Source organism: Parasteatoda tepidariorum, chromosome 8 (assembly GCF_982258835.1).
Source record: "Parasteatoda tepidariorum strain Cologne lab strain chromosome 8, Ptep-v5.0, whole genome shotgun sequence".
In the NCBI taxonomy this organism is placed as follows: Eukaryota; Metazoa; Arthropoda; class Arachnida; order Araneae; family Theridiidae; genus Parasteatoda; species Parasteatoda tepidariorum.
In genome coordinates, this window is record NC_141762.1 from 108,300,228 (window position 1) to 108,325,571 (window position 25,344).

Genomic DNA, 25,344 nt, shown 5'->3' on the forward strand with positions numbered 1-25,344 from the left:
CAAGTGACGAAGCATTCGGTATGATATACCATCAAAGCCGGGACTGGTATTGGGAGCTCTAGCCAGTGCTCTCTGTAATTCTTCAAATGTAAAATTACTATTGTACCGAAACCGCTGTCGAGTCGCAAACTGCAGATTAAGTCTTTCAGTCACACGTTTGTGAGCTTGGAAAACTGGGCTGTAGTTTTCAATGCTGGAGACGGTAGCAAACGTTTCACCCAAGATGTTACTCACATCTACAGGGTCAGAGTACGTGGTACCGTTTCTATCAAATACCGGAAGATGGAATTCACGGTAGATACCATTTGCTCTCTTGACCCTCGACCAGACTTGTCTGGTAGATGTTGTAGATGTGATGGATGAAACATAGCGAGACCAAGAGTCTCTCTGGCTTTGGCGCCGAGTCCTGCGTGCAAGTGCTCGAGCTCGTTTAAAGGCTACGAGGTGGTCTGTCGATGGATACCTGCGAAAGATATTCCAAAGTCTCTGTTGTTCTTTGTGAGCTGCGGAGCATTCAGCATTCCACCAAGGCTTCCGATGCCTAGGGAGAGAAGTTGATGTTTTTGGAATGCTGGTTTCTGCAGCATTGATGATTCTTGAAGTAACAGTTTCAACAACAGTTTCAATATTGTCATTTAAAACCATTTCATTTGTTATTTCAGCAAGTTGTGTGAAAAGGTTCCAATCCGTTCGATGATATATAAAAACAGATGGTCTGGGAGTAATATTAAAAGTAGATGAGTATGAAACTATGATAGGTAAATGGTCACTATTATGAAGATCATCATCAACTGAAAATTGTGAGAATGGTAAAAGTGTAGGTGAACATAAAGCCAGGTCAATGCAGTGAAAAGTACGAGTTGGTGCGTGAAAATAAGTGTCCTCACCTTGATTCAGTAGGCAGAGGCTATGATCTAGGATGATTGTTTCGATTTGATTTCCACAAGCATTTGTGTTGTGGCTTCCCCACAGAGTGTTGTGGCCGTTGAAATCTCCAATCAAAATAAAAGGTTTCGGCAACTGATTAATTAAAATGTTCAAATCACTTTGTGAAATGGGATCATTCGGTGGTAAGTACAAAGAACAAATTGTAATAGAGATGTTTATGTGAAGTTGAACGGCAATAGCCAGTAATGAAGATGATAGAGACAAATGGGATGAGGGAAAATGTGTAGAAATTAAAATAGCAACACCACCATTAGTTCGGTTACCAGCAATGTTATCGTTTTGGTAACAAATGTAGTTACGTAAATTAAAATTTTCTGATGATGACAAAAATGTTTCTTGAAGTGCTAAGCAAGCAGGATGATATTTAAAGACAATATCTCTGATATCAGAGCTCTTATTGCGCACGCTTCGACAATTCCATGAAATAATGGAGATAGACATTATTTCTTTGATGCGGAAGCAGCATGGATCGGAGGGTCATCGAAAATTGATTCATCATCTGAAGGATGTAAAGTAACTTCATCTTCCATTCTGTCAAGAATGTCCGATGAAACCTGATTTATATGATGGGCAAATTTCGGATTTTTCTTCTTACGTGAGATTCCAGGTTTCTCACTAGGTGGAAATTTTAAATTTGGGCGCTGCTTTAACGCAGGCTGAGGCTTTTCCGAGGAATTAGTTCGGAATGCTTTTGAGGGTGGAGGAGAGGTAGACGCAGGTCTGGTTGTTTTAGCAAAGTCAAACAATGGTTTCTGTTTAGTTTTCTGTGGGATAGAGGATTGAAAGGTATCTGTTTGTGTGCTGACTGTACGAAAAGTAGTTTTTGCAGCCGCAGAATATGACAAACCCGGACGTGGAGTACGAGCAGTGACTATTCTACGAGCTTCATCAAAACTTAAATTTTGTAGGACTTTGACAGATTGAATCTCTTTTTCCTGGGACCATTTGGGGCAACTCCTGGCATAAGCTGCATGCGCGCCCTTGCAGTTAATGCATAGGGGTGGCAACTCGCAGGAATTGTCATCATGGTCGGTACCAGAACAACGAGCACAGACAGATTGACCTCGACAAGCTGTTTTTGAATGCCCAAATCTTTGACATTGAAAACATCTCAAAGGGTTAGGAACATAAGGTCTAACCGGGCAGTTGTGCCAAGCCATTTTGATTGAAGATGGTAACTTTGGTATATTGAAAGTAAGAATAAGGTGTTTCGTAGGGATGAGTTTTCCATCCCTGCGAATCCTTATCCTACGGACAGCAGTGACATTTTGTTCTTTTAGTTCTTCTGCTATCATTTCCTCTGAGTCATGAATAAATTCTGAATCGGATATAACACCTCGACAGGTGTTGAGTGATTTGTGGGGTGTAACATTGACTTCAAATGAGCATAATGTTGTGCACGTTTCTAACTTGCTGTTGTGATATGATGACTTGGCTTGCTGTTGTGATATGATTTGTATCAACAGGTCACCGGAACGTAGTCTTTACTCCTCAGTTCGGCTTCCGCTCTAATCAGTGGCCAAAGAAGGCGGACAGTTTATAGCCCTACTGCGTCACGTTCGCGGCTGTAGTGCCGCCTTGCGGTGCCCCAAAATGGCGGAATCTACACTGCCTTTCTACAACACGAATATGCCTTTACTCCTCAGTTGAGCTTCCGCTCTAATCCGTGGCCACAGATGGCGGACACTCCACGGCCTTTCGGTGGCACGTGCGTGGCTGTAGTGCCGCGTCTTGGTGGCCCAAAATGGTGAACACTACACTGCCATACTAGACCCTACCAAAGACTTTAGTTCTCAGTTGCGCTTCCGCTCTAATCAGTAGCCAAAGATGGCGGACACTCCTGGGCCCTACTGCGGCACGTGCTCGGCTGTAGTGCCGCTTTGCGGTGACCAAAATGGCAGGAAACTACACTGCCCTACTACTACACAAATGCGCCTTTACTCCTCAGTTGAGCTTCCGCTCTAATCCGTGGCCAAAGATGGCGGACACTCCCCGGCCCTAATGCGGCACGTGCTCGGCTATAGTGCCGCCTTGCGGTGAGCAAAATGGCAGGAAACTACATTGCCCTACTACTACACGCCAGAGTCTATACTCCTCAGTTCGGCTTCGGCTCTAATCAGTGGCCAAACAAGGCGGACACTATGGCCCAACTGCGTCACGTACGTGGCTGTAGTGCCGCGTTGCGGTGCCCCGAAATGGCGGAATCTACATTGCCCTTCTACAACACGAATGTGCCTTTACTCCTCAGTTGAGCTTCCGCTTTAATCTGTGGCCACATATGGCGGACACTCCAAGGCCTTACGGTGGCACGTGCGTGGCTGTAGTGCTGCGTCGTGGTGGTGGCCCAAAATGGTGAACACTACACTGCCATACTAGACCCTACCAAAGACTTTAGTTCTCAGTTGCGCTTCCGCTCTAATCAGTAGCCAAAGATGGCGGACACTCCTTTGCCCTACTGCGGCACGTGCTCGGCTGTAGTGCCGCGCTGCGGTGACCAAAATAGCAGGAAACTACATTGCCCTACTACTTCACGCCTGTGCCATTACTCCTCAGTTCGGATTGCGCTCTAATCAGTGGCCAAAGATGGCGAACAGTCTATAGTCCTACTGCGGCACGTCCGCGGCTTCAGTGCCGCGGTGCGGTGCCCCAAAATGTCGGACTCTACACTGCCCTACTACGACACGCCAGTGCCATTACTCCTCAGTTCGGCTTCCGCTCTAATCAGTGGCCAAAGAAGGCGGACAGTTTATAGCCCTACTGCGTCACGTTCGCGGCTGTAGTGCCGCCTTGCGATGCCCCAAAATGGCGGAATCTACACTGCCCTTCTACAACACGAATGTGCCTTTACTCCTCAGTTGAGCTTCCGCTCTAATCCGTTGCCACAGATGGCGGACACTCCACGGCCTTTCGGTGGCACGTGCGTGGCTGTAGTGCCGCGTCTTGGTGGCCCAAAATGGTGAACACTACACTGCCATACTAGACCCTACCAAAGACTCTAGTTCTCAGTTGCGCTTCCGCTCTAATCAGTAGCCAAAGATGGCGGACACTCCTTGGCCCTACTGCGGCACGTGCTCGGCTGTAGTGCCGCGTTGCGGTGACCAAAATAGCAGGAAACTACACTGCCCTACTACTTCACACCTGTGCCATTACTCCTCAGTTCGGATTCCGCTCTAATCAGTGACCAAAGATGGCGGACAGTCTATAGCTCTACTGCGGCACGTCCGCGGCTGTAGTGCCGCGTTGCGGTGCCCCAAAATGTCATACTCTACACTGCTCTACTACGACACGCCAGTGTCTTTACTCCTCCGTTGGGCTTCCGCTCTAATTAGTGACCAAAGAAGGCAGACACTCTATGGCCCTACTGCGGCACGTGCGCGGCTGTAGTGCCGCTTTGCGGTGCTCCAATTTGGCGGTCTCTACACTGCCCTCGTACGATGCGCCTGTGCCTTTACTCCTCAGTTGAGCTTCCGCTTTAATCCACGGCCAAAGATGGCGGACACTCCACGGCCCTACTGCGTCTCGTCCGCGGCAGTAGTGCCGCGTTGCGGAGCCCCAAAATGGCGGACTCTTTACTGCCCTACTACGACACGCCAGAACCTTTACTCCTCAGATGAGCTTCCGCTCTAATCAGTGGCCAAAGATGGCGGACACTCCACGGCCCTACAGCGTCACGTGCACGGCTGTAGTGTCGCGCTGCGGTGACCCAAAATGCCAGGAATCTACACTGCCCTACTACTACACGCCAGTGCCTGTACTCCTCAGTTCGGCTTCCGCTATAATCAGTGGAAAAAGATGGCGGACCCTCCATGGCCCTACTGCGGCACGTACGCGGCTGTAGTGCCGCGTTGCGGTGACCAAAATGGCAAGAAACTACACTGCCCTACTACTACACGCCAGAGCTTATACTCCTCAGTTCGGCTTCGGCCCTAATCAGTGGCCAAACAAGGCGGACACTCTATGGCCCAACTGCGTCTCGTACGTGGTTGTAGTGCCGCGGTGCGGTGCCCCAAAATGTCGGACTCTACACTGCCCTACTACGACACGCCAGTGTCTTTACTCCTCAGTTGGGCTTCCGCTCTAATTAGTGGAAAAAGATGGCGTTCACTCCATCGCCGTTCTGCGGCACGTGCTCGGCTATAGTGCCGCGTTGCGGTGCTCCAAATTGGCGGACTCTACACTGCCCTCGTACGATGCGCCTGTGCCTTTACTCCTCAGTTGAGCTTCCGCTCTAATCCACGGCCAAAGATGGCGGACACTCCACGGCCCTACTGCGGCACGTGCGCGGCTGTAGTACCGAGTCGTGGTGGCCCAAAATGGTGAATACTACACTGCCATACTAGACCCTACGAAAGAATTTAGTTCTCAGTTGCGCTTCCGCTCTAATCAGTAGCCAAAGATGGCGGACACTCCTTGGCCCTACTGCGGCACGTGCTCGGCTGTAGTGTCGCGTTGCGGTGACCCAAAATGCCAGGAATCTACACTGCCCTACTACTACACGCCAGTGCCTGTACTCCTCAGTTCGGCTTCCGCTATAATCAGAAGCCAAAGACGGCGGACACTCCTTGGCCCTACTGCGGCACGTGCTCGGCTGTAGTGCCGCGTTGCGGTGAGCAAAATGGCAGGAAACTACATTGCCCTACTACTAAACGCCAGAGCCTATACTCCTCTGTTCGGCTTCCGCTCTAATCAGTGGCCAAAGAATTCGGACAGTTTATAGCCCTACTGCGTCACGTCCGAGGCTGTAGTGCCGCGTTGCGGTGACCAAAATGGCAAGAAACTACACTGCCCTACTACTACACGCCAGAGCCTATACTCCTCAGTTCGGCTTCCGCTCTAATCAGTGGCCAAAGAGGGCGGACGTTTTATAGCCCAACTGCGTCACGTTCGCGGCTGTAGTGCCGCGTTGCGGTGTCCCAAAATCACGGACTCTTCACTGCCCTACTACGACACGCCAGTGCCTTTACTCCTCAGTTGAGCTTCCGCTTTAATCTGTGGCCACAGATGGCGGACACTCCAAGGCCTGACGGTGGCACGTGCGTGGCTGTAGTGCCGCGTCGTGGTGGTGGCCCTAAATGGTGAACACTACACTGCCATACTAGACCCTACCAAAGACTTTAGTTCTCAGTTGCGATTCCGCTCTAATCAGTAGCCAAAGATGGCGGACAGTCTATAGTCCTACTGCGGCACGTCTCGGCTTCAGTGCCGCGTTGCGGTGACCCAAAATGTCGGACTCTACACTGCCCTACTACGACACGCCAGTGCCTTTACTCCTCAGTTCGGCTTCCGCTCTAATTAGTGGAAAAAGATGGCGTTCACTCCATCGCCGTTCTGCGCCACGTACGCGGCTGTAGTGCCTCGTTGCGGTGGTCCAACATGTCGGACTGTACACTGCCCGACTACGACACGCCAATGCCTTTACTCCTCAGTTCGGCTTCCGCTATAATCCATGGCCAAAGATGGCGAACTCTCCCTGGCCCTAATGCGGCACGTGCTCGGCTATAGTGCCGCGTTGCGGTGAGCAAAATGGCAGGAAACTACATTGCCCTACTACTACACGCCAGAGCCTATACTCCTCAGTTCGGCTTCCGCCCTAATCAGTGGCCAAAGAAGGCGGACAGTTTATAGCCCTACTGCGTCACGTGCGTGGCTGTAGTGCCGCGTCGCGTGGTGGCCCTAAATGGTGAACACTACACTGCCATACTAGACCCTACCAAAGACTTTAGTTCTTAGTTGCGCTTCCGCTCTAATCAGTAGCCAAAGATGGCGGACACTCCTTGGCCCTACTGCGGCACGTGCTCGGCTGTAGTGCCGCGTTGCGGTGACCAAAATGGCAGGAAACTGCACTGCCCTACTACTTCACACCTGTGCCATAACTCCTCAGTTCGGATTCCGCTCTAATCAGTGGCCAAAGATGGCGGACAGTCTATAGCTCTACTGCGGCATTTCCGCGGCTGTAGTGCCGCGTTGCGGTGCCCCAAAATGTCGGACTTTACACTGCCCTACTACGACACGCCAGTGTCTTTACTCCTCAGTTGGGCTTCCGCTCTAATTAGTGACCAAAGATGGCGGACACTCCATGGCCCTACTGCGGCACTTCCGCGGCTGTAGGGCCGCTTTGCGGTGACCAAAATGACAGGAAACTACACTGCCCTACTACTACACGCCAGAGCCTATACTCCTCAGTTCGGCTTCCGCTCTAATCAGTGGCCAAAGAAGGCGGATGGTTTATAGCCCTACTGCTTCTCGTCCGCGGCTGTAGTGCCGCGTTGCGGTGCCCCAAAATGGCGGACTCTTCACTGCCCTACTACGACACGCCAGAGCCTTTACTCCTCAGATGAGCTTCCGCTCTAATCAGAGGACAAAGATGGCGGACACTCAACGGCCAAACGGCGGCACGTGCACGGCTGTAGTGTCGCGTTGCGGTGGCCCAAAATGGCAGGAATCTACACTGCCCTACTACTACAGGCCAGTGCCTTTACTCCTCAGTTCGGCTTCCGCTCTAATTAGTGGAAAAAGATGGCGTTCACTCCATCGCCGTTCTGCGCCACGTACGCGGCTGTAGTGCCGCGTTGCGGTGTCCCAAAATCACGGACTCTTCACTGCCCTACTACGACGCGCCAATGCCTTTACTCCTAAGTTTTGCTTCGGCTATAATCCGTGGCCAAAGATGGCGAACTCTCCCCGGCCCTAATGCGGCACGTGCTCGGCTATAGTGCCGCGTTGCGGTGAGCAAAAAGGCAGGAAACTACATTGCTCTACTACTACACACCAGAGCCTATACTCCTCAGTTCGGCTTCCGCTCTAATCAGTGGCCAAAGAAGGCAGACACTCTATGACCCTACTGCGACACGTACGTGGCGGTAGTGCCGTGTAGCGGTGCCCCGAAATGGCGGAATCTACACTGCCCTTCTACAACACGAATGTGCCTTTACTCCTCAGTTGAGCTTCCGCTTTAATCTGTGGCCACAGATGGCGGACACTCCACGGCCTAACGGTGGCACGTTCGCGGCTGTAGTGCCGCCTTGCGGTGGACAAAAATGGCGGACACTACACTGCCCTACTAGACCCTACCAAAGACTTAAGTTCTCAGTTCGGCTTCGGCTCTAATCAGTGGCCAAAGAAGGCGGACACTCTATGGCCCAACTGCGTCTCGTACGCTGTTGTAGTGCCGCGTTGCGGTGGCCCGAAATGGCGGAATCTACACTGCCCTTCTACAACACGAATGTGCCTTTACTCCTCAGTTGAGCTTCCGCTTTAATCTGTGGCCACAGAATTGAATTGAATTGAATTGAATTGAATGTAAGATTTAATGGCACAAGGTCCAGAGAGGACATGCTGCGCCAGACACACGGTTTTAAAAACATATTAAAAGGTAAAATAGAGTACAATTACACAATAAGTATAGTAAAAATGATGAGAATTTTAAAACAGTGAAAATGCAAGTATTTTTATATGTGGATAAAACTTGATAAATTTCTTATATACTGTTTAAAATACCAATAGTGCGAAGAAAAGCAAAGATGTTAGGATGATGGTTTTCATCTAACAAGTCTTTTATGCATAAAATGGAGCTTCCAAAAAAGGTGAGGCGAAGCTGGTTAAAACATGGACAAAGTATTAAAATGTGATGAATCGTGAGTAAAACGTTGCAATCGTTGCATTTGGGAGGAGGTTCTCCAAATAGCAAATGAAGGTGAGTAAGTCGAGTATGTCCTACTCGCAAACGGGTGAGTTTGACATCTGTCCTGCGCATGTGCAGTGCAGGCCAAGGCTCCAAAGTAGGTTTAACAGAATGTAATTTGTTTTCGCCTTGCAGGTCCCAGTGTTGCTGCCATAAACACTGAACAAGTTTGCGAATGTGGTTTTTTAAATCAGAAAATGGGACAGATAATGTTATTGGAGAAGAGGCAGATCGTGCAGCAGAATCAGCTTTGTCATTTCCTTTGATACCTACATGACTGGGAATCCAGCAAAATAAAATTTTAAAACCCTTCTTGTATAGAGAAGTCAATATATGTTGAATAAAAATTAAAATTGGATGAGCTTCGTTTCTCACATTTTCTAACTGTCTTAAAACACTCAAACTATCCGAGTATATACAAAATTTTCTAGCCGAATGCGAAGAAATGAGCCTTAAAGCTAACAGGATAGCAAATGCTTCCGCTGTAAAAACAGAGCAAATTGCAGGAATGTCGTAGCTGTAAGTAATATCAGCCACAACAATCCCACAACCAACATGTCCAGGGAACTTAGATCCATCTGTAAAAACTGCTATGTATTGTATATACTGATGACGATGGAAAGTGAACAGCTGTTGAAAAATGCTAGGTGAGACATTAGATTTACTGTATGACACAAATGAACAATCAAGATAATATGATGAAATAGTCCATGGTGGGATGAGAAAATAATTTACAGATTGCGATGGTATATCACAAAAATCAAATGTCTGAATGAGTGATCGCATGCGAGAGTTAAAAGGTGGTATATATGAGGGTCGTGCATCATATAATCGTTGTAAACTTAGTGGAATAATCTCACGTCGAAGAGGGTTCGATGAAGATGACAGGACGCGAAAGTAAAATGTTAAAGAGAGCTGCATGCGTCTGAAATTGAGAGAAGGTTGATGACACACAGCATACAAACTCTCAACAGGAGAAGTGCGAAATGCTCCACTACATATGCGTAACGCCGTATGATGCACCGTATCTAGACGTTTTAAGTTAGATGCAGAAGCCGTTCCGTAAACTGTGCATGCATAGTCAATGCGCGACAGTATAAGTGCTTGGTAAATTCGCAATAGCGCGGTACGGTCAGCACCCCAAAACGTGTTAGAAAGCACCCGTAACATATTTAGGGATCTCTCGCATCTTTTCCGCAATTGTTTTATGTGAGGCAGAAAAGTAAGCTTATGATCGAAAATGACTCCAAGAAATTTTGTTTCCATAACGACTGGTATAGCAATGTTATGGATATGAATTACAGGATCATTGTGAAGCCGACGTTGCCGACAAAAATGTATACATGAGCTTTTAGAAGGTGAAAGGGTATGGCCATTCTCATCACACCATTTTACTATTTTATTGACAGCAAGTTGTAACTGACGTTCGATTACTCTCATGTCAGATCCTGAGCATGAGACATTGAGGTCGTCAACATAAAGTGAGCCAAAAACTGCAGGGGGTAGAATGTTTAAAATGGAGGAAACATGAACTATAAAAAGTGTAACACTCAGAACACAACCTTGTGGAACACCTTCAGATTGGATGTAGAGATCAGAAAGTGTACTACCCAGCTTAACATGAAAATATCTCTGACTCAAAAAGTTTTTGATAAACATAGGTAGGTGACCACGGAGGCCCATATTAAACAATGCCTTTAGAATGCCGTATCTCCATGTCCGATCGTACGCCTTCTCAATATCAAAGAAGATAGAGATAAAATGGTTACGTCGGACAAGAGCATTCCGGATACGTGTTTCTAATGCAACAATGTTATCAATGGTCGACCTGCCCTTTCGAAAACCACTTTGAAAGTCGGGGATGAGTTTTTTCTTCTCCAAAAAGTAAACCAAGCGAGAGTTGACCATACGCTCAAATACCTTGCTGAAGCAGCTAGTCAGAGCTATTGGGCGGTAGTTTATTGGTTCCGTTGGATCCTTACCTGGCTTTAAAATTGGTATCACTAGAGCCAGCCGCCAACTTGATGGATATATCTGCTCCGTCCATAATCTGTTAAAAAGTAACAGGATATTCTGCAAAGATGCAGAAGTCAAATGGCGAAGCATGTGATATGATACACCATCAAGGCCGGGGCTCGTATTGGGTGCTTTTGACAGCGCTCGCTGCAATTCATGAAATGTGAAGTTACAATTATATTGAAATTGCCGTCGAGTCGTAAACTGCAGCGTCTGGGCTTCAACTCTATGCTTGTGAGCTTGAAAAGCTGAGCTGTAACTGTCAATGCTAGATACGGCAGCGAATGTTTCACCCAAGATGTTACTCACATCTACAGGGTCAGAGTGCGTGATACCGTTTATATCAAATACCGGAAGATGGAATTCACGGTAGATACCATTCGCTTTCTTGACCCTCGACCAGACTTGTCTGGGAGATGTTGTAGATGTGATGGATGAAACATAGCGTGACCAAGATTCTCTCTGGCTTTGACGCCGAATCCTGCGTGCAATCGCTTTAGCTCGCTTGAAATCGACAAGATGGTCTGTTGTAGGATACCGACGGAAGATGTTCCATAGCCTCTGCTTCTCTTTGTGAGCTGCGGAGCATTCAGCAGTCCACCATGGCTTGCGATGCCGGGGACGAGAAGTTGATGTTTTTGGTATGCTACTTCGTGCAGCATTCATGATCACAGAAGTCACCGTTTCAACAACAGCTTCAAGATTTTCGTCTGATACCATATCTTCTGTAATGTCAGCAAGCCGTGCGAAAAGCTTCCAATCAGAACGATGGTAAATAAATGTAGAGGGTCTTGTAGTGATAGAAGCAGTAGATGTATATGAAACAATGATTGGGAAATGATCGCTATTATGAAGATCATTATCAACCGAAAATTCTGAAAAGGGTAAAAGCGCAGGTGAACATAAAGCAAGATCAATGCAATGAAAAGTTCGCGTTGGTTCATGAAAGTGAGTATCTTCACCTTGATTCAGTAAACATAGATTATGATCATGGATGAGGGTTTCAACTTGATGCCCTCGGGCATTTGTGTCGGAACTACCCCATAAATAGCTGTGGCCATTAAAATCTCCAAGCAAAATAAAAGGCGGAGGTAATTGATGAATTAATGAGTTTAAATCATGTTGTGAAACGGAAGCATGTGGAGGTATGTAAATGGAACAGACTGTAATGATAATGTTTAGATGAACCTTAACTGCAACAGCCTGTAATGACGTTGACAATAAAAGGTGAGTTGATGGAAAACTTGTTGATGTTAAAATAGCGACACCACCATTAGGTCTACTACCTTCTTCATGATCGTTTCGGTAACATATATAGCTACGCACATTAAAATTATCAGGTGATGTTAAATGAGTTTCTTGGATTGCAAAACATGATGGGTGATATTTACAAATTAAATCTCTGATGTCAGAGATTTTGTTTCGCACACTGCGACAATTCCAAGAGATAATGGAATTTGCCATTACCTTTTGGATTTAAAATTTGACTTAGACGCAACATCCATCGGTGGGTCGTCGAAAACCGATTCGTCATCCGATGGATGTAGTGTTATTTCTGTGTCCATCTTCTGTAAGATATCTGAAGTGGACTTTTTAATGATCTGTATAAATTTTGGCTCTTTATTCTTTTTAGGAATACCTGGTTTTTGGCTAGGTGGCAACTTTACATTCGGACGCTGCTTTAAGGCAGGACGAGGCTTTTCTGGGGATTTCAATCGAGATGTTTTCGGAGGTGGAGATTTGGATGCAGGTCTGCGAGAAGTAGAGGGTCCGGTAAAATTAAATTGTGGTTTTTGTTTTGTTTGCTGTGAGGTAGATGATATTGAGGGATCTGTCTGCGTACTTACTGAGCAATATGAAGTTTTAGCTGCCGTTGAATAGGATACACCCGGACGGGGAGTGCGGGCCGTAACTATTCGACGGGCTTCGTTAAATGATAAGTTTTGCAATACTTTGATTGTCTGAATTTCCTTTTCTAGTGACCATTTCGGACAACTTCTGGCGTAAGCTGCATGATCACCCTTGCAATTGATGCAAAGAGGTGGCAGCTCGCAAGAAGTGTCTTCATGGTCTGTACTTGAGCAATGGGCACACACCGGTCGACCTCGGCAAGATGTTTTAGAATGCCCAAACCTTTGGCATTGATAGCAACGCAAAGGATTTGGGATATAAGGTCGAACCGGGCAGTTAATCCAGGCCATTCTGACTTCAGATGGTAAATTAGATGAGTCAAACGTGAGGATAAGGTGTTTCGTAGGGATGAGCTTACCATCCCTGCGAATCTTAATCCTTCTGACAGATGAGACATTTTGACTTTGTAGATTTTCTAATATCATTTCTTCTGTATCATTTACGAAATCTGATTCTGATATCACACCGCGAGAAGTATTTAGTGATCTGTGAGGTGTAACAGTTACATTGAATGAGCACATGGTTGTGCATGCGGCTAGGGCAGTAGCTTGTTTTGAGGAGGAAACTTCAACTAATAGGTCACCAGAACGTATCTTCTTCACAGAGGCTACTTCTCCCAGAAACGAAAGAAGAGCCTTGTGAATGAGAAATGGTGAAATGTTAGTGAATGAAGTGTTGGGTATAGTTGGATTTTTCAAAGTGATAATAAAATATCGTGCGTTTTCATATGGTGTTGAGGGTGTTCCGCTGTTTTTGTTTTGGTGTGCGGAACTGAACACCTGTTCATTTTCGTCCATAGAAAGAAAAACTAACTTCCACTATCAGCGGCACCACCCACCACGGAGTCCAACTTAGGGGATGCAAATAACAAGTTGATGTTGCCACCAGCTTGTTACTCAACACCGATGCTGACCGATAGTTATACGACCGTGAGTCACCCCTGAGGCAGCCTCCACCCTTAACGAGATGCCCAGTAGATGACCCCGGCCTTGACCCTAGTCAACAGATGACGATTGTGATCAGCCGATTGATGCACACAGGCCAATATGCACCTCCCGTTTACCTGAAGCACGGGCCAAAGCAGTGTATTGGGGTACCAAGATGCCCCTCAACTGCCAGGATCCCCTTTTTCAGGGACACGGGTCTCCACGCACGGCAAACACGCGGGTGGTCTCTTCCCATCTGGGTTCGATACAACAGGGTGGTAATCGAACACAGACAAAAAGCCCTTACCAGTAAATTCGGCAACCACGTCAAGGGGGAAGAGAAAGGAGAAAGTACGAGAAAAGGGAGAGGAAACGGAAGGGAGGATAGATCACTAGGGTACCCCGGGGCGTGACTCCCTGTATTTACCTAAAGAAGGTAAACCCCCTCAGGGCATCTGTGGCCACAGATGGCGGACACTCCACGACCTTACGGTGGCACGTGCGTGGCTGTAGTGCCGCGTCGTGGTGGTGGCCCAAAATGGTGAACACTACACTGCCATTCTAGACCCTACCAAAGACTTTAGTTCTCAGTTGCGCTTCCGCTCTAATCAGTAGCCAAAGATGGCGGACACTCCTTTGCCCTACTGCGGCACGTCCGCGGCTTCAGTGCCGCGTTGCGGTGCCCCAAAATGTCGGAATCTACACTGCCCTACTACGACTCGCCAGTGTCTTTACTCCTCAGTTGGGCTTCCGCTCTAACTAGTGACCAAAGAAGGCAGACACTCTATGACCCTACTGCGGCACGTACGTGGCGGTAGTGCCGTGTAGCGTTGGCTAAAATGGAGGAAACTACACTGCCCTACTACGACACGCCAGTGCCTTTACTCCTCAGTTCGGCTTTCGCTCTAATTAGTGGAAAAAAATGGCGTTCACTCCATCGCCGTTCTGCGCCACGTACGCGGCTGTAGTGCCGCGTTGCGGTGGTCCAACATGTCGGACTGTACACTGCCCGACTACGACACGCCAGAGCCTTTACTCCTCAGATGAGCTTCCGCTCTAATCTGTGGCCAAAGATGGCGGACACTCCACGGCCCTACTGCGGCACGTGCACGGCTGTAGTGTTGCGCTGCGGTGGCCCAAAATGGCCGGAATTCACACTGCCCTACTACTACAGGCCAGTGCCTTTACTCCTCAGTTCGGCTTCCGCTATAATCCGTGGCCAAAGATGGCGAACACTCCCCGGAACTAATGCGGTACGTGATCGGCTATAGTGCCGCGTTGCGGTGAGCAAAATGGCAGGAAACTACATTGCCCTACTACTACACGCCAGAGCCTTTACTCCTCAGTTCGGCTTCCGCTCTAATCAGTGGCCAAAGAAGGCGGATAGTTTATAGCCCTTTTGCGTCACGTTCGCTGCTGTAGTGCCGCCTTGCGGAGGACCAAAATAGCGGACACTACACTGCCCTTCTACACGAATGTACCTTTGCTCCTCAGTTGAGCTTCCGCTCTATTCCGTGGCCACAGATGGCGGACACTCCACGGCCTTACGGTGGCACGTGCGTGGCTGTATTGCTTCGTCTTGGCGGCCCAAAATGGTGAACACTACACTGCCATACTAGACCCTACCAAAGACTTTACTTCTCAGTTGCGCTTCCGCTCTAATCAGTAGCCAAAGATGGCGGCCACTCCTTGGCCCTAATGCGGCACGTGCTCGGCTATAGTGCCGCGTTGCGGTGAGCAAAATGGCAGGAAACTACATTGCCCTACTACTACAGGCCAGTGCCTTTACTCCACAGTTCGGCTTCCGCTATAATCCGTGGCCAAAGATGGCGAGCACTCCCCGGCTCCAATGCGGCACGTGCTCGGCTATAGTGCCGCGTTTCGGAGAGCAAAATGGCAGGAAACTACATTGCCCTACTACTTCACACCTGTGCCATTACTCCTCAGTTCGGATTCCGCTCTAATCAGTGGCCAAGGATGGCGGACAGTCTATAGTCCTACTGCGGCACGTCCGCGGCTGTAGTGCCGCGTTGCGGTGCCCCAAAATGTCGGACTCTACACTGCCCTACTACGACACGCCAGTGTCTTTACTCCTCAGTTGATCTTCCGCTCTAATCCGTGGCCACAGATGGCGGACACTCCACGGCCCTTCGGTGGCACGTGCGAGGCTGTAGTGCCGCGTCTTGGTGGCCCAAAATGGTGAACACTACACTGCCATACTAGACCCTACCAAAGACTTTACTTCTCAGTTCGGTATCCGCTCTAATCAGTGGCCAAAGATGGCGGACAATCTATAGTCCTACTGCGGCACGTCCGCGGCTGTTGTGCCGCGTTGCGGTGGCCCAAAATGGCAAGAATCTACACTGCCCTACTACTACAGGCCAGAGCCTATACTCCTCAGTTCGGCTTCCCCTCTAATCAGTGGCCAAAGAAGGCGGACGTTTTATAGCCCTACTGCGTCACGTTCGCGGCTGTAGTGCCGCGTTGCGGTGTCCCAAAATCACGGACTCTTCACTGCCCTACTACGACACGCCAGAACCTTTACTCCTCAGATGAGCTTCCGCTCTAATCAGTGGCCAAAGATGGCGGACACTCCACGGCCCTACTGCGGCACGTGCACGGCTGTAGTGTCGCGTTGCGGTGGCCCAAAATGGCAGGAATCTACACTGCCCTACTACTACAGGCCAGTGCCTTTACTCCTCAGTTCGGCTTCCGCTATAATCCGTGGTTAAAGATGACGAACACTCACCGGCCCTAATGCGGCCCGTGCTCGGCTATAGTGCGGCGAAGCGGTGAGCAAAATGGCAGGAAACTACATTGCCCTACTACTACACGCCAGAGCCTTTACTCCTCAGTTCGGCTTCTGCTCTAATCAGTGGCCAAAGAAGGCGGATAGTTTATAGCCCTACTGCGTCACGTTCGCGGCTGTAGTGCCGCCTTGCGGTGGACAAAAATGGCGGACACTACACTGCCCTACTAGACCCTACCAAAGACTTAAGTTCTCAGTTCGGCTTCGGCTCTAATCAGTGGCCAAAGAAGGCGGACACTCTATGGCCCAACTGCATCTCGTACGTGGCTGTAGTGCCGCGTTGCGGTGCCCCGAAATGGCGGATTCTACACTGCCCTCGTACGATGCGCCTGTGCCTTTACTCCTCAGTTGAGCTTTCGCTCAAATCCACGGCCAAAGATGGCGGACACTCCACGACCCTACTGCGGCACGTGCGCGGCTGTAGTGCCACGTTGCGGTGACCAAAATGGCAGGAAACTACACTGCCCGACTACTTAACACCTGTGCCATTACTCCTCAGTTCGGATTCCGCTCTAATCCGTTTCCACAGATGGCGGACACTCCACGGCCCTATGGTGGCACGTGCGTGGCTGTAGTGCCGCGTCGTGGTGGCCCAAAATGGTGAATACTACACTGCCATACTAGACCCTCCGAAAGAATTTAGTTCTCAGTTGCGCTTCTGCTCTAATCAGTAGCCAAAGATGGCGGACACTCCTTGGCCCTACTGCGGCGCGTGCTCGGCTGTAGTGCCGCGTTGCGGTGGCCAAAATGGCAGGAAACTACACTACCCTACTACTACACGCCAGAGCCTATACTGCTCAGTTCGGCTTCCGCTCTAATCAGTGGCCAAAGAAGGCGGACGTTTTAAAGCCCTATTGCGTCACGTTCGCGGCTCTAGTGCCGCGTTGCGGTGTCCCAAAATCACGGACTCTTCACTGCCCTACTACGACACGCCAGATCCTTTACTCCTCAGATGAGCTTCCGCTCTAATCAGTGGCCAAAGATGGCGGACACTCCACGGCCCTACTGCGGCACGTGCACGGCTGTAGTGTCGCGTTGCGGTGGCCCAAAATGGCAGGAATCTACACTGCCCTACTACTACAGGCCAGTGCCTTTACTCCTCAGTTCGGCTTCCGCTATAATCCGTGGTTAAAGATGGCGAACACTCACCGGCCCTAATGCGGCACGTGCTCGGCTATAGTGCGGCGTAGCGGTGAGCAAAATGGCAGGAAACTACATTGCCCTACTACTACACGCCAGAGCCTTTACTCCTCAGTTCGGCTTCCGCTCTAATCAGTGGCCAAAGAAGGCGGACACTCTATGGCCGAACTGCGTCTCGTGTGTGGCTGTAGTGCCGCATTGCGGTACCCCAAAATGGCTGAATCTACACTTCCCTTCTACAACACGCATGTGCCTTTACTCCTCAGTTGAGCTTCCGCTCTAATCCGTGGCCACAGATGGCGGACACTCCTTGGCCCTACTGCGGCACGTGCTCGGCTGTAGTGCCGCGTTGCGGTGACCAAAATGGCAGGAAACTACACTGCCCGACTACTTAACACCTGTGCCATTACTCCTCAGTTCGGATTCCGCTCTAATCCGTTTCCACAGATGGCGGACACTCCACGGCCCTATGGTGGCACGTGCGTGGCTGTAGTGCCGCGTCGTGGTGGCCCAAAATGGTGAATACTACACTGCCATACTAGACCCTCCGAAAGAATTTAGTTCTCAGTTGCGCTTCTGCTCTAATCAGTAGCCAAAGATGGCGGACACTCCTTGGCCCTACTGCGGCGCGTGCTCGGCTGTAGTGCCGCGTTGCGGTGGCCAAAATGGCAGGAAACTACACTACCCTACTACTACACGCCAGAGCCTATACTGCTCAGTTCGGCTTCCGCTCTAATCAGTGGCCAAAGAAGGCGGACGTTTTAAAGCCCTATTGCGTCACGTTCGCGGCTCTAGTGCCGCGTTGCGGTGTCCCAAAATCACGGACTCTTCACTGCCCTACTACGACACGCCAGATCCTTTACTCCTCAGATGAGCTTCCGCTCTAATCAGTGGCCAAAGATGGCGGACACTCCACGGCCCTACTGCGGCACGTGCACGGCTGTAGTGTCGCGTTGCGGTGGCCCAAAATGGCAGGAATCTACACTGCCCTACTACTACAGGCCAGTGCCTTTACTCCTCAGTTCGGCTTCCGCTATAATCCGTGGTTAAAGATGGCGAACACTCACCGGCCCTAATGCGGCACGTGCTCGGCTATAGTGCGGCGTAGCGGTGAGCAAAATGGCAGGAAACTACATTGCCCTACTACTACACGCCAGAGCCTTTACTCCTCAGTTCGGCTTCCGCTCTAATCAGTGGCCAAAGAAGGCGGACACTCTATGGCCGAACTGCGTCTCGTGTGTGGCTGTAGTGCCGCATTGCGGTACCCCAAAATGGCTGAATCTACACTTCCCTTCTACAACACGCATGTGCCTTTACTCCTCAGTTGAGCTTCCGCTCTAATCCGTGGCCACAGATGGCGGACACTCCTTGGCCCTACTGCGGCACGTGCTCGGCTGTAGTGCCGCGTTGCGGTGACCAAAATGGCAGGAAACTACACTGCCCGACTACTTAACACCTGTGCCATTACTCCTCAGTTCGGATTCCGCTCTAATCAGTGGCCAAAGATGGCGGACAGTCTATAGCTCTACTGCGGCACGTCCGCGGCTGTAGTGCCGCTTTGCGATGATCAAAATGGCAGGAAACTACATTGCCCTACTACTACACGCCAGAGCCTATACTCCTCAGTTCGGCTTCCGCTCTAATCAGTGGCCAAAGAAGGCGGACGGTTTATAGCCCTACTGCGTCTCGTCCGCGGCTGTAGTGCCGCGTTGCGGTGCCCCAAAATGGCGGACTCTTTACTGCCCTACTACTACACACCAGAGCCTATACTCCTCAGTTCGGCTTCCGCTCTAATCAGTGGCCAAAGAAGGCGGACTGTTTATAGCCCTACTGCGTCACGTCCGCGACTGTAGTGCCGCGTTGCGGTGCCCCAAAATGGCGGACTCTTTACTGCCCTACTACTACACACCAGAGCCTATACTCCTCAGTTCGGCTTCCGCTCTAATCGGTGGCCAAAGAATTCGGACAGTTTATAGACCTACTGCGTCACGTCCGAGGCTGTAGTGCCTCCTTGCGGTCGTCCAAAATGGCGGACACTACACTGCTCTACTAGACCCTACCAAAGACTTAAGTTCTCTTGCAATGGTGGCGGACCCTCCATGGCCCTACTGCGGCACGTATGCGGCTGTAGTGTCGCGTTGCGGTGGCCCAAAATGGCAGGAATCTACACTGCCCTACTACTACAGGCCAGTGCCTTAATTCCTTAGTTCGGCTTCCGCTATAATCCGTGGCCAAAGATGGCGAACTCTCCCCGGCCCTAATGCGGCACGTGCTCGGCTATAGTGCCGCGTTGTGGTGAGCAAAATAGCAGGAAACTACATTGCCCTACTACTACACGCCAGAGCCTATACTCCTCAGTTCGGCTTCCGCTCTAATCAGTGGCCAAAGATGGCGGACACTCCATGGCCCTACTGCGGCACGTCCGCGGCTGTAGTGCCGCGTTGCGGTGCCCCAAAATGTCGGACTCTACACTGCTCTACTACTACAGGCCAGTACTTTTACTCCTCAGTTCGGCTTCCGCTATAATCCGTGGCCAAAGATGGCGAACACTCACCGGCCCTAATGCGGCACGTGCTCGGCTATAGTGCGGCGTAGCGGTGAGCAAAATGGCAGGAAACTACATTGCCCTACTACTACACGCCAGAGCCTATACTCCTCAGTTCGGCTTCCGCTCTAATCAGGGGACAAAGAAGGCGGACAGTTTAAAGCCCTACTGTGTCACGTTCGCGGCTGTAGTGCCGCCTTGCGGTGCCCCAAAATGGCGGAATCTACACTGCCCTTCTACAACACGAATGTGCCTTTACTCCTCAGTTGAGCTTCCGCTCTAATCCGTGGCCACAGATGGCGGACACTCCACGGCCCTATGGTGGCACGTGCGTGGCTGTAGTGCCGCGTCGTGGTGGCCCAAAATGGTGAATACTACACTGCCATACTAGACCCTACGAAAGAATTTAGTTCTCAGTTGCGCTTCTGCTCTAATCAGTAGCCAAAGATGGCGGACACTCCTTGGCCCTACTGCGGCACGTGCTCGGCTGTAGTGCCGCGTTGCGGTGGCCAAAATGGCAGGAAACTACACTGCCCTACTACTACACGCCAGAGCCTATACTCCTCAGTTCGGCTTCCGCTCTAATCAGTGGCCAAAGAAGGCGGACGTTTTAAAGCCCTACTGCGTCACGTTGGCGGCTCTAGTGCCGCGTTGCGGTGTCCCAAAATCACGGACTCTTCACTGCCCTACTACGACACGCCAGATCCTTTACTCCTCAGATGAGCTTCCGCTCTAATCAGTGGCCAAAGATGGCGGACACTCCACGGCCCTACTGCGGCACGTGCACGGCTGTAGTGTCGCGTTGCGGTGGCCCAAAATGGCAGGAATCTACACTGCCCTACTACTACAGGCCAGTGCCTTTACTCCTCAGTTCGGCTTCCGCTATAATCCGTGGTTAAAGATGGCGAACACTCACCGGCCCTAATGCGGCACGTGCTCGGCTATAGTGCGGCGTAGCGGTGAGCAAAATGGCAGGAAACTACATTGCCCTACTACTACACGCCAGAGCCTTTACTCCTCAGTTCGGCTTCCGCTCTAATCAGTGGCCAAAGAAGGCGGATAGTTTATAGCCCTACTGCGTCACGTTTGCGGCTGTAGTGCCGCCTTGCGGTGGACAAAAATGGCGGACACTACACTGCCCTACTAGACCCTACCAAAGACTTAAGTTCTCAGTTCGGCTTCGGCTCTAATCAGTGGCCAAAGAAGGCGGACACTCTATGGCCCTACTGCGGCACGTGCGCGGCTGTAGTACCGCGCTGCGGAGACCAAAATGGCAGGAAACTACACTGCCCGACTACTTAACACCTGTGCCATTACTCCTCAGTTCGGATTCCGCTCTAATCAGTAGCCAAAGATGGCGGACACTCCTTGGCCCTACTGCGGCACGTGCTCGGCTGTAGTGTCGCGTTGCGGTGAGCAAAATGGCAGGAAACTACATTGCCCTACTACTAATCGCCAGAGCCTATACTCCTCAGTTTGGCTTCCGCTCTAATCAGTGGCCAAAGAAGGCGGACAGTTTATAGCCCTACTGCGTCACGTCCGAGGCTGTAGTGCCTCCTTGCGGTGGTCCAAAATGGCGGACACTACACTGCTCTTCTACTAATCGCCAGAGCCTATACTCCTCAGTTCGGCTTCCGCTGTAATCCGTGGCCAAAGATGGCGAACACTCCCCGGCCCTAATGCGGCACGTGCTCGGCTATAGTGCCGCGTTGCGTTGAGCAAAATGGCAGGAAACTACATTGCCCTACTACTACACGCCAGAGCCTATACTCCTCTGTTCGGCTTCCGCTCTAATCAGTGGCCAAAGAAGGCGGACAGTTTATAGCCCTACTGCGTCACGTCCGAGGCTGTAGTGCCGCCTTGCGGTGGTCCAAAATGGCGGACACTACACTGCCCTACTAGACCCTACCAAAGACTTAAGTTCTCAGTTCGGCTTCCGCTCTAATCAGTGGCCAAAGATGGCGGACGCTCCATGGCCCTACTGAGGCACTCGCGCGGCTTTATTGCCGCGTTGCGGTAGCCCGAAATATCGGACTCTACACTGCCCTACTTCGAAACGTCAGCGCCTTTACTCCTTAGTTCGGCTTCCGCTATAATCCGTGGCCAAAGATGGCGAACTCTCCCCGGCCCTAATGCGGCACGTGCTCGGTTATAGTGCCGCGTTGCTTTGAGCAAAATGGCAGGAAACTACATTGCCCTACTACTACACGCCAGAGCCTATACTCCTCAGTTCGGCTTCCGCTCTAATCAGTGGCCAAAGATGGCGGACACTTCTGGCCCTACTGCGGCACGTGCTCGGCTGTAGTGCCGCGTTGCGGTGACCAAAATGGCAGGAAACTACACTGCCCTACTACTTCTCTCCTGTGTCTTTACTCCTCAGTTCGGATTCCGCTCTAATCAGTGGCCAAAGATGGCGGACAGTCTATAGCCCTACTGCGGCACGTCCGCGGCTGTAGTGCCGCGTTGCGGTGCCCCAAAATGTCGGACTATGCACTGCCCATCTACGTCACGCCAGTGCCTTTATTCCTCAGTAGGGCTTCCGCTCTAATCCGTTTCCAAAGATGGCTGACACTCCATGACCCATCAGCGGCACGTGCGTGGCTGTGGTGGTCCAACATGTCGGACGCTACACTGCCCGACTACGACACGCGAGTGCCTATACTCCTCAGTTCGGCTTTCCCTCTAATCAGTGACCAAGGATGGCGAACACTCCCCGGACCTACTGCGGCACGTGCACGGCTGTAGTGCTACGTTGCGGTGGCCAAAATGGAGGACTCTACACTGCCCGACTACGACACTCCAATGCCTTTACTCCTCAGCTAGGCGTTAGCTCTAATTAGTGGCCAAAGAAGGCGGACACTCTATGACCCAACTGCGGCACTTGCGCGGCTTTATTACCGCGTTGCGGGGGCCCATAATATCGGACTCTACACTGCCCTACTACGACACGTCAGTGCCTTTACTCCTTATTTCGACTTACGCTCTAATCAGTGGCCAAAGATGGCGGACACTCCATAGCCCTACTGCGGCACTTCCGCGACTTTAGTGCCGCGTTGCGAAGGCCAAAATGGCAGGAAACTTCACTGCCCTAAGACTACACGCCATTGCCTTTACTTCTCAGTTCGGCATCCGCTCTAAATTGTGGAAAAAGATGGCGAACACTCCATGGCCGTACTGCGGCACGTGCGCGGCTGTCGTGCAGCGTTGCGGTGGTCCAACATGTCGGAAGCTACACTGCCCTACTACGACATGCCAATGCCTTTACTCCTCAGTTGGGCCTTGAAGGGGTTTACCTTCTTTAGGTAAACACAGGGAGTCACGCCCCGGGGTACCCTAGTGATCTGTCCTCCCTTCCGTTTTCTCTCCCTTTACTCCTACTTTCTCCTTTCTCTTCCCCCTTGTCGTGGTTGCCGAATTTATTGGTAAGGGCTCTTTGTCTGTGTTTGATTACCACCCTGTTGTAACAGACCCAGATGGGAGGAGACCACTCGTATGTTTGCCGTGGGTGGAGACCCGTGTCCCTGGAAAAGGGGATCCTGGCAGTTGAGGCTCATCTTGGTACCCCAATACACTGCTTTGGCCCGTGCTTCAGGTAAACGGGAGGTGCATATTGGCCTGTTTGCACCAATCGGCTGGTCACAATCGTCATCTGTTGACTAGGGTCAAGCCCGATGTCACCTACTGGGCACCTCGTTAAGGGTGGAGGCTGCTTCAGGGTTGACTTACGGGCGTATAGCTATTGGTCAGCATCGGTGTCAGATAGCGGGTTGGTGGCAACACCAATTCGTTAATTGCTTCCCATAAGTAGGACTCCGTGGTGGGTGTTGCCGCTAGTAGTAGAAATAATTCTTATTTTCTATGGCTGAAAATGGTAAGGTGTTCAGTTCCGCACACCAAAGCAAAAACAGCGGAACACCCCTTACACCATATGACTACGCTAGATTCTTTATGATAAATCTAACTAACCCTGCTATACCAAATACATCTTTCACTAATGTATCTCCAATTTTGATACACAAGGCTCTTCTCTCCGTTTTGGGGGAAGTAACCTCTGTGAAAAAGCTGCGTTCTGGCGACCTCCTCGTACAAGTCTCCTCAGATAAACTAGCTACTGTCTTAACAACATGTACTAAAATGTGCTCGTTTGATGTTGCTATTACACCACATAAATCTTTGAACACCTGCAGAGGTGTTATTTCAGAAACAGATTTCATAAATGACACAGAAGAAATGATAGTAGAGGAATTTGAAAACCAACATGTTTCATCTGTACTAAGGATCAAGATTCGCAGGGATGGTAAACTCATCCCTACGAAGCATCTTATCCTTACGTTTAACTTGCCCAAACTGCCATCTTCGGTGAAGCTTGCTTGGCATAACTGTCCAGTTCGACCATATGTGCCCAATCCTTTGAGATGTTTTAATTGTCAAAGGTTTGGACACTCTAAAGCATCGTGTCGAGGCAAAGCTACCTGTGCTCGTTGTTTTGGCATTGACCACGAGGACAATTTCTGTGAGTTGCCACCCTTTTGCGTAAATTGCGAGGGTGATCATGTGGCCTACTCCAGGGGTTGTCCTAAATGGTCACAGGAAAAGGAAATACTATCTATCAAAGTAATGCAAAACCTGACATTTAGTGAAGCACGCCGAATAGTTACAGCCCGTACACCTCGTCCGGGTGTGTCCTATTCTGCGGCTGCTAAGATTTCATATAATTCAGTGAGCACTCAAACCGATATTTTACCAGCAAATTCCTCACAGCATACGAACCTATTCCATCTACTACACTCAACAAAAAACCCGTATTTAATTTCACTGGACCGTCGACATCTCGTAGGCCTATATCAACATCTCCTCCACCTACAAAAGCATCCCGAACTAATTTCTCAGAGAAAGTTCGGCCTGCCTCAGCGCTGAACTCGTACTCAAAACTACCACCTAGCATAACCAGAAAGAAGAAAAAAACCCAAATTTAATCAAAACAACAATATCAACCCACATGCTTAGCACTTCAAGAAATATTTTTATCCCCATCAGATAATTTTAAACTTCGTAATTATGTCTGCCATCGGAAAGATTGTGTCGATACTATTCGACCTACCGGTGGAGTTGCAATTTTAATCTCAACATATTTCCCATCATCTCGCCTTTTACTGTCTACTCCTGTACAGGCTGTTGCCGTTCAAGTTTACTTTAACACCCCCATTACAATCTGCTCTATTTATTTACCTCCGCATGCTTCGATACCCCAATCAGAGTTGAACTCATTACTTCATCAACTTCCGGCACCTTTCCTGCTATTCGGGGATTTTAATGGTCACAGCGAACTATGGGGTAGTTCCGACTCCAATGCTCGCGGACGCCAAAT

The 25,344-nt window shown here is 50.1% G+C and overlaps 1 protein-coding gene across 1 annotated transcript; it reads left to right on the forward strand.

Moving 5' to 3' along the window:
• Window positions 1-23,834: 23,834 nt before the first annotated feature.
• On the forward strand, window positions 23,835-24,893 carry LOC147806667 (uncharacterized). Its single transcript, XM_087149697.1, has one exon. It carries the CDS (start codon window positions 23,835-23,837, stop codon window positions 24,891-24,893), a length of 1,059 nt encoding a protein of 352 aa, XP_087005823.1.
• The last annotated feature ends 451 nt before the right edge of the window (window positions 24,894-25,344 follow it).

Bases quoted from the DNA above. Each gene is read 5' to 3' on its own strand.
- LOC147806667 (XM_087149697.1), top strand. From the start codon at position 23,835: ATGGCTGAAAATGGTAAGGTGTTCAGTTCCGCACACCAAAGCAAAAAC.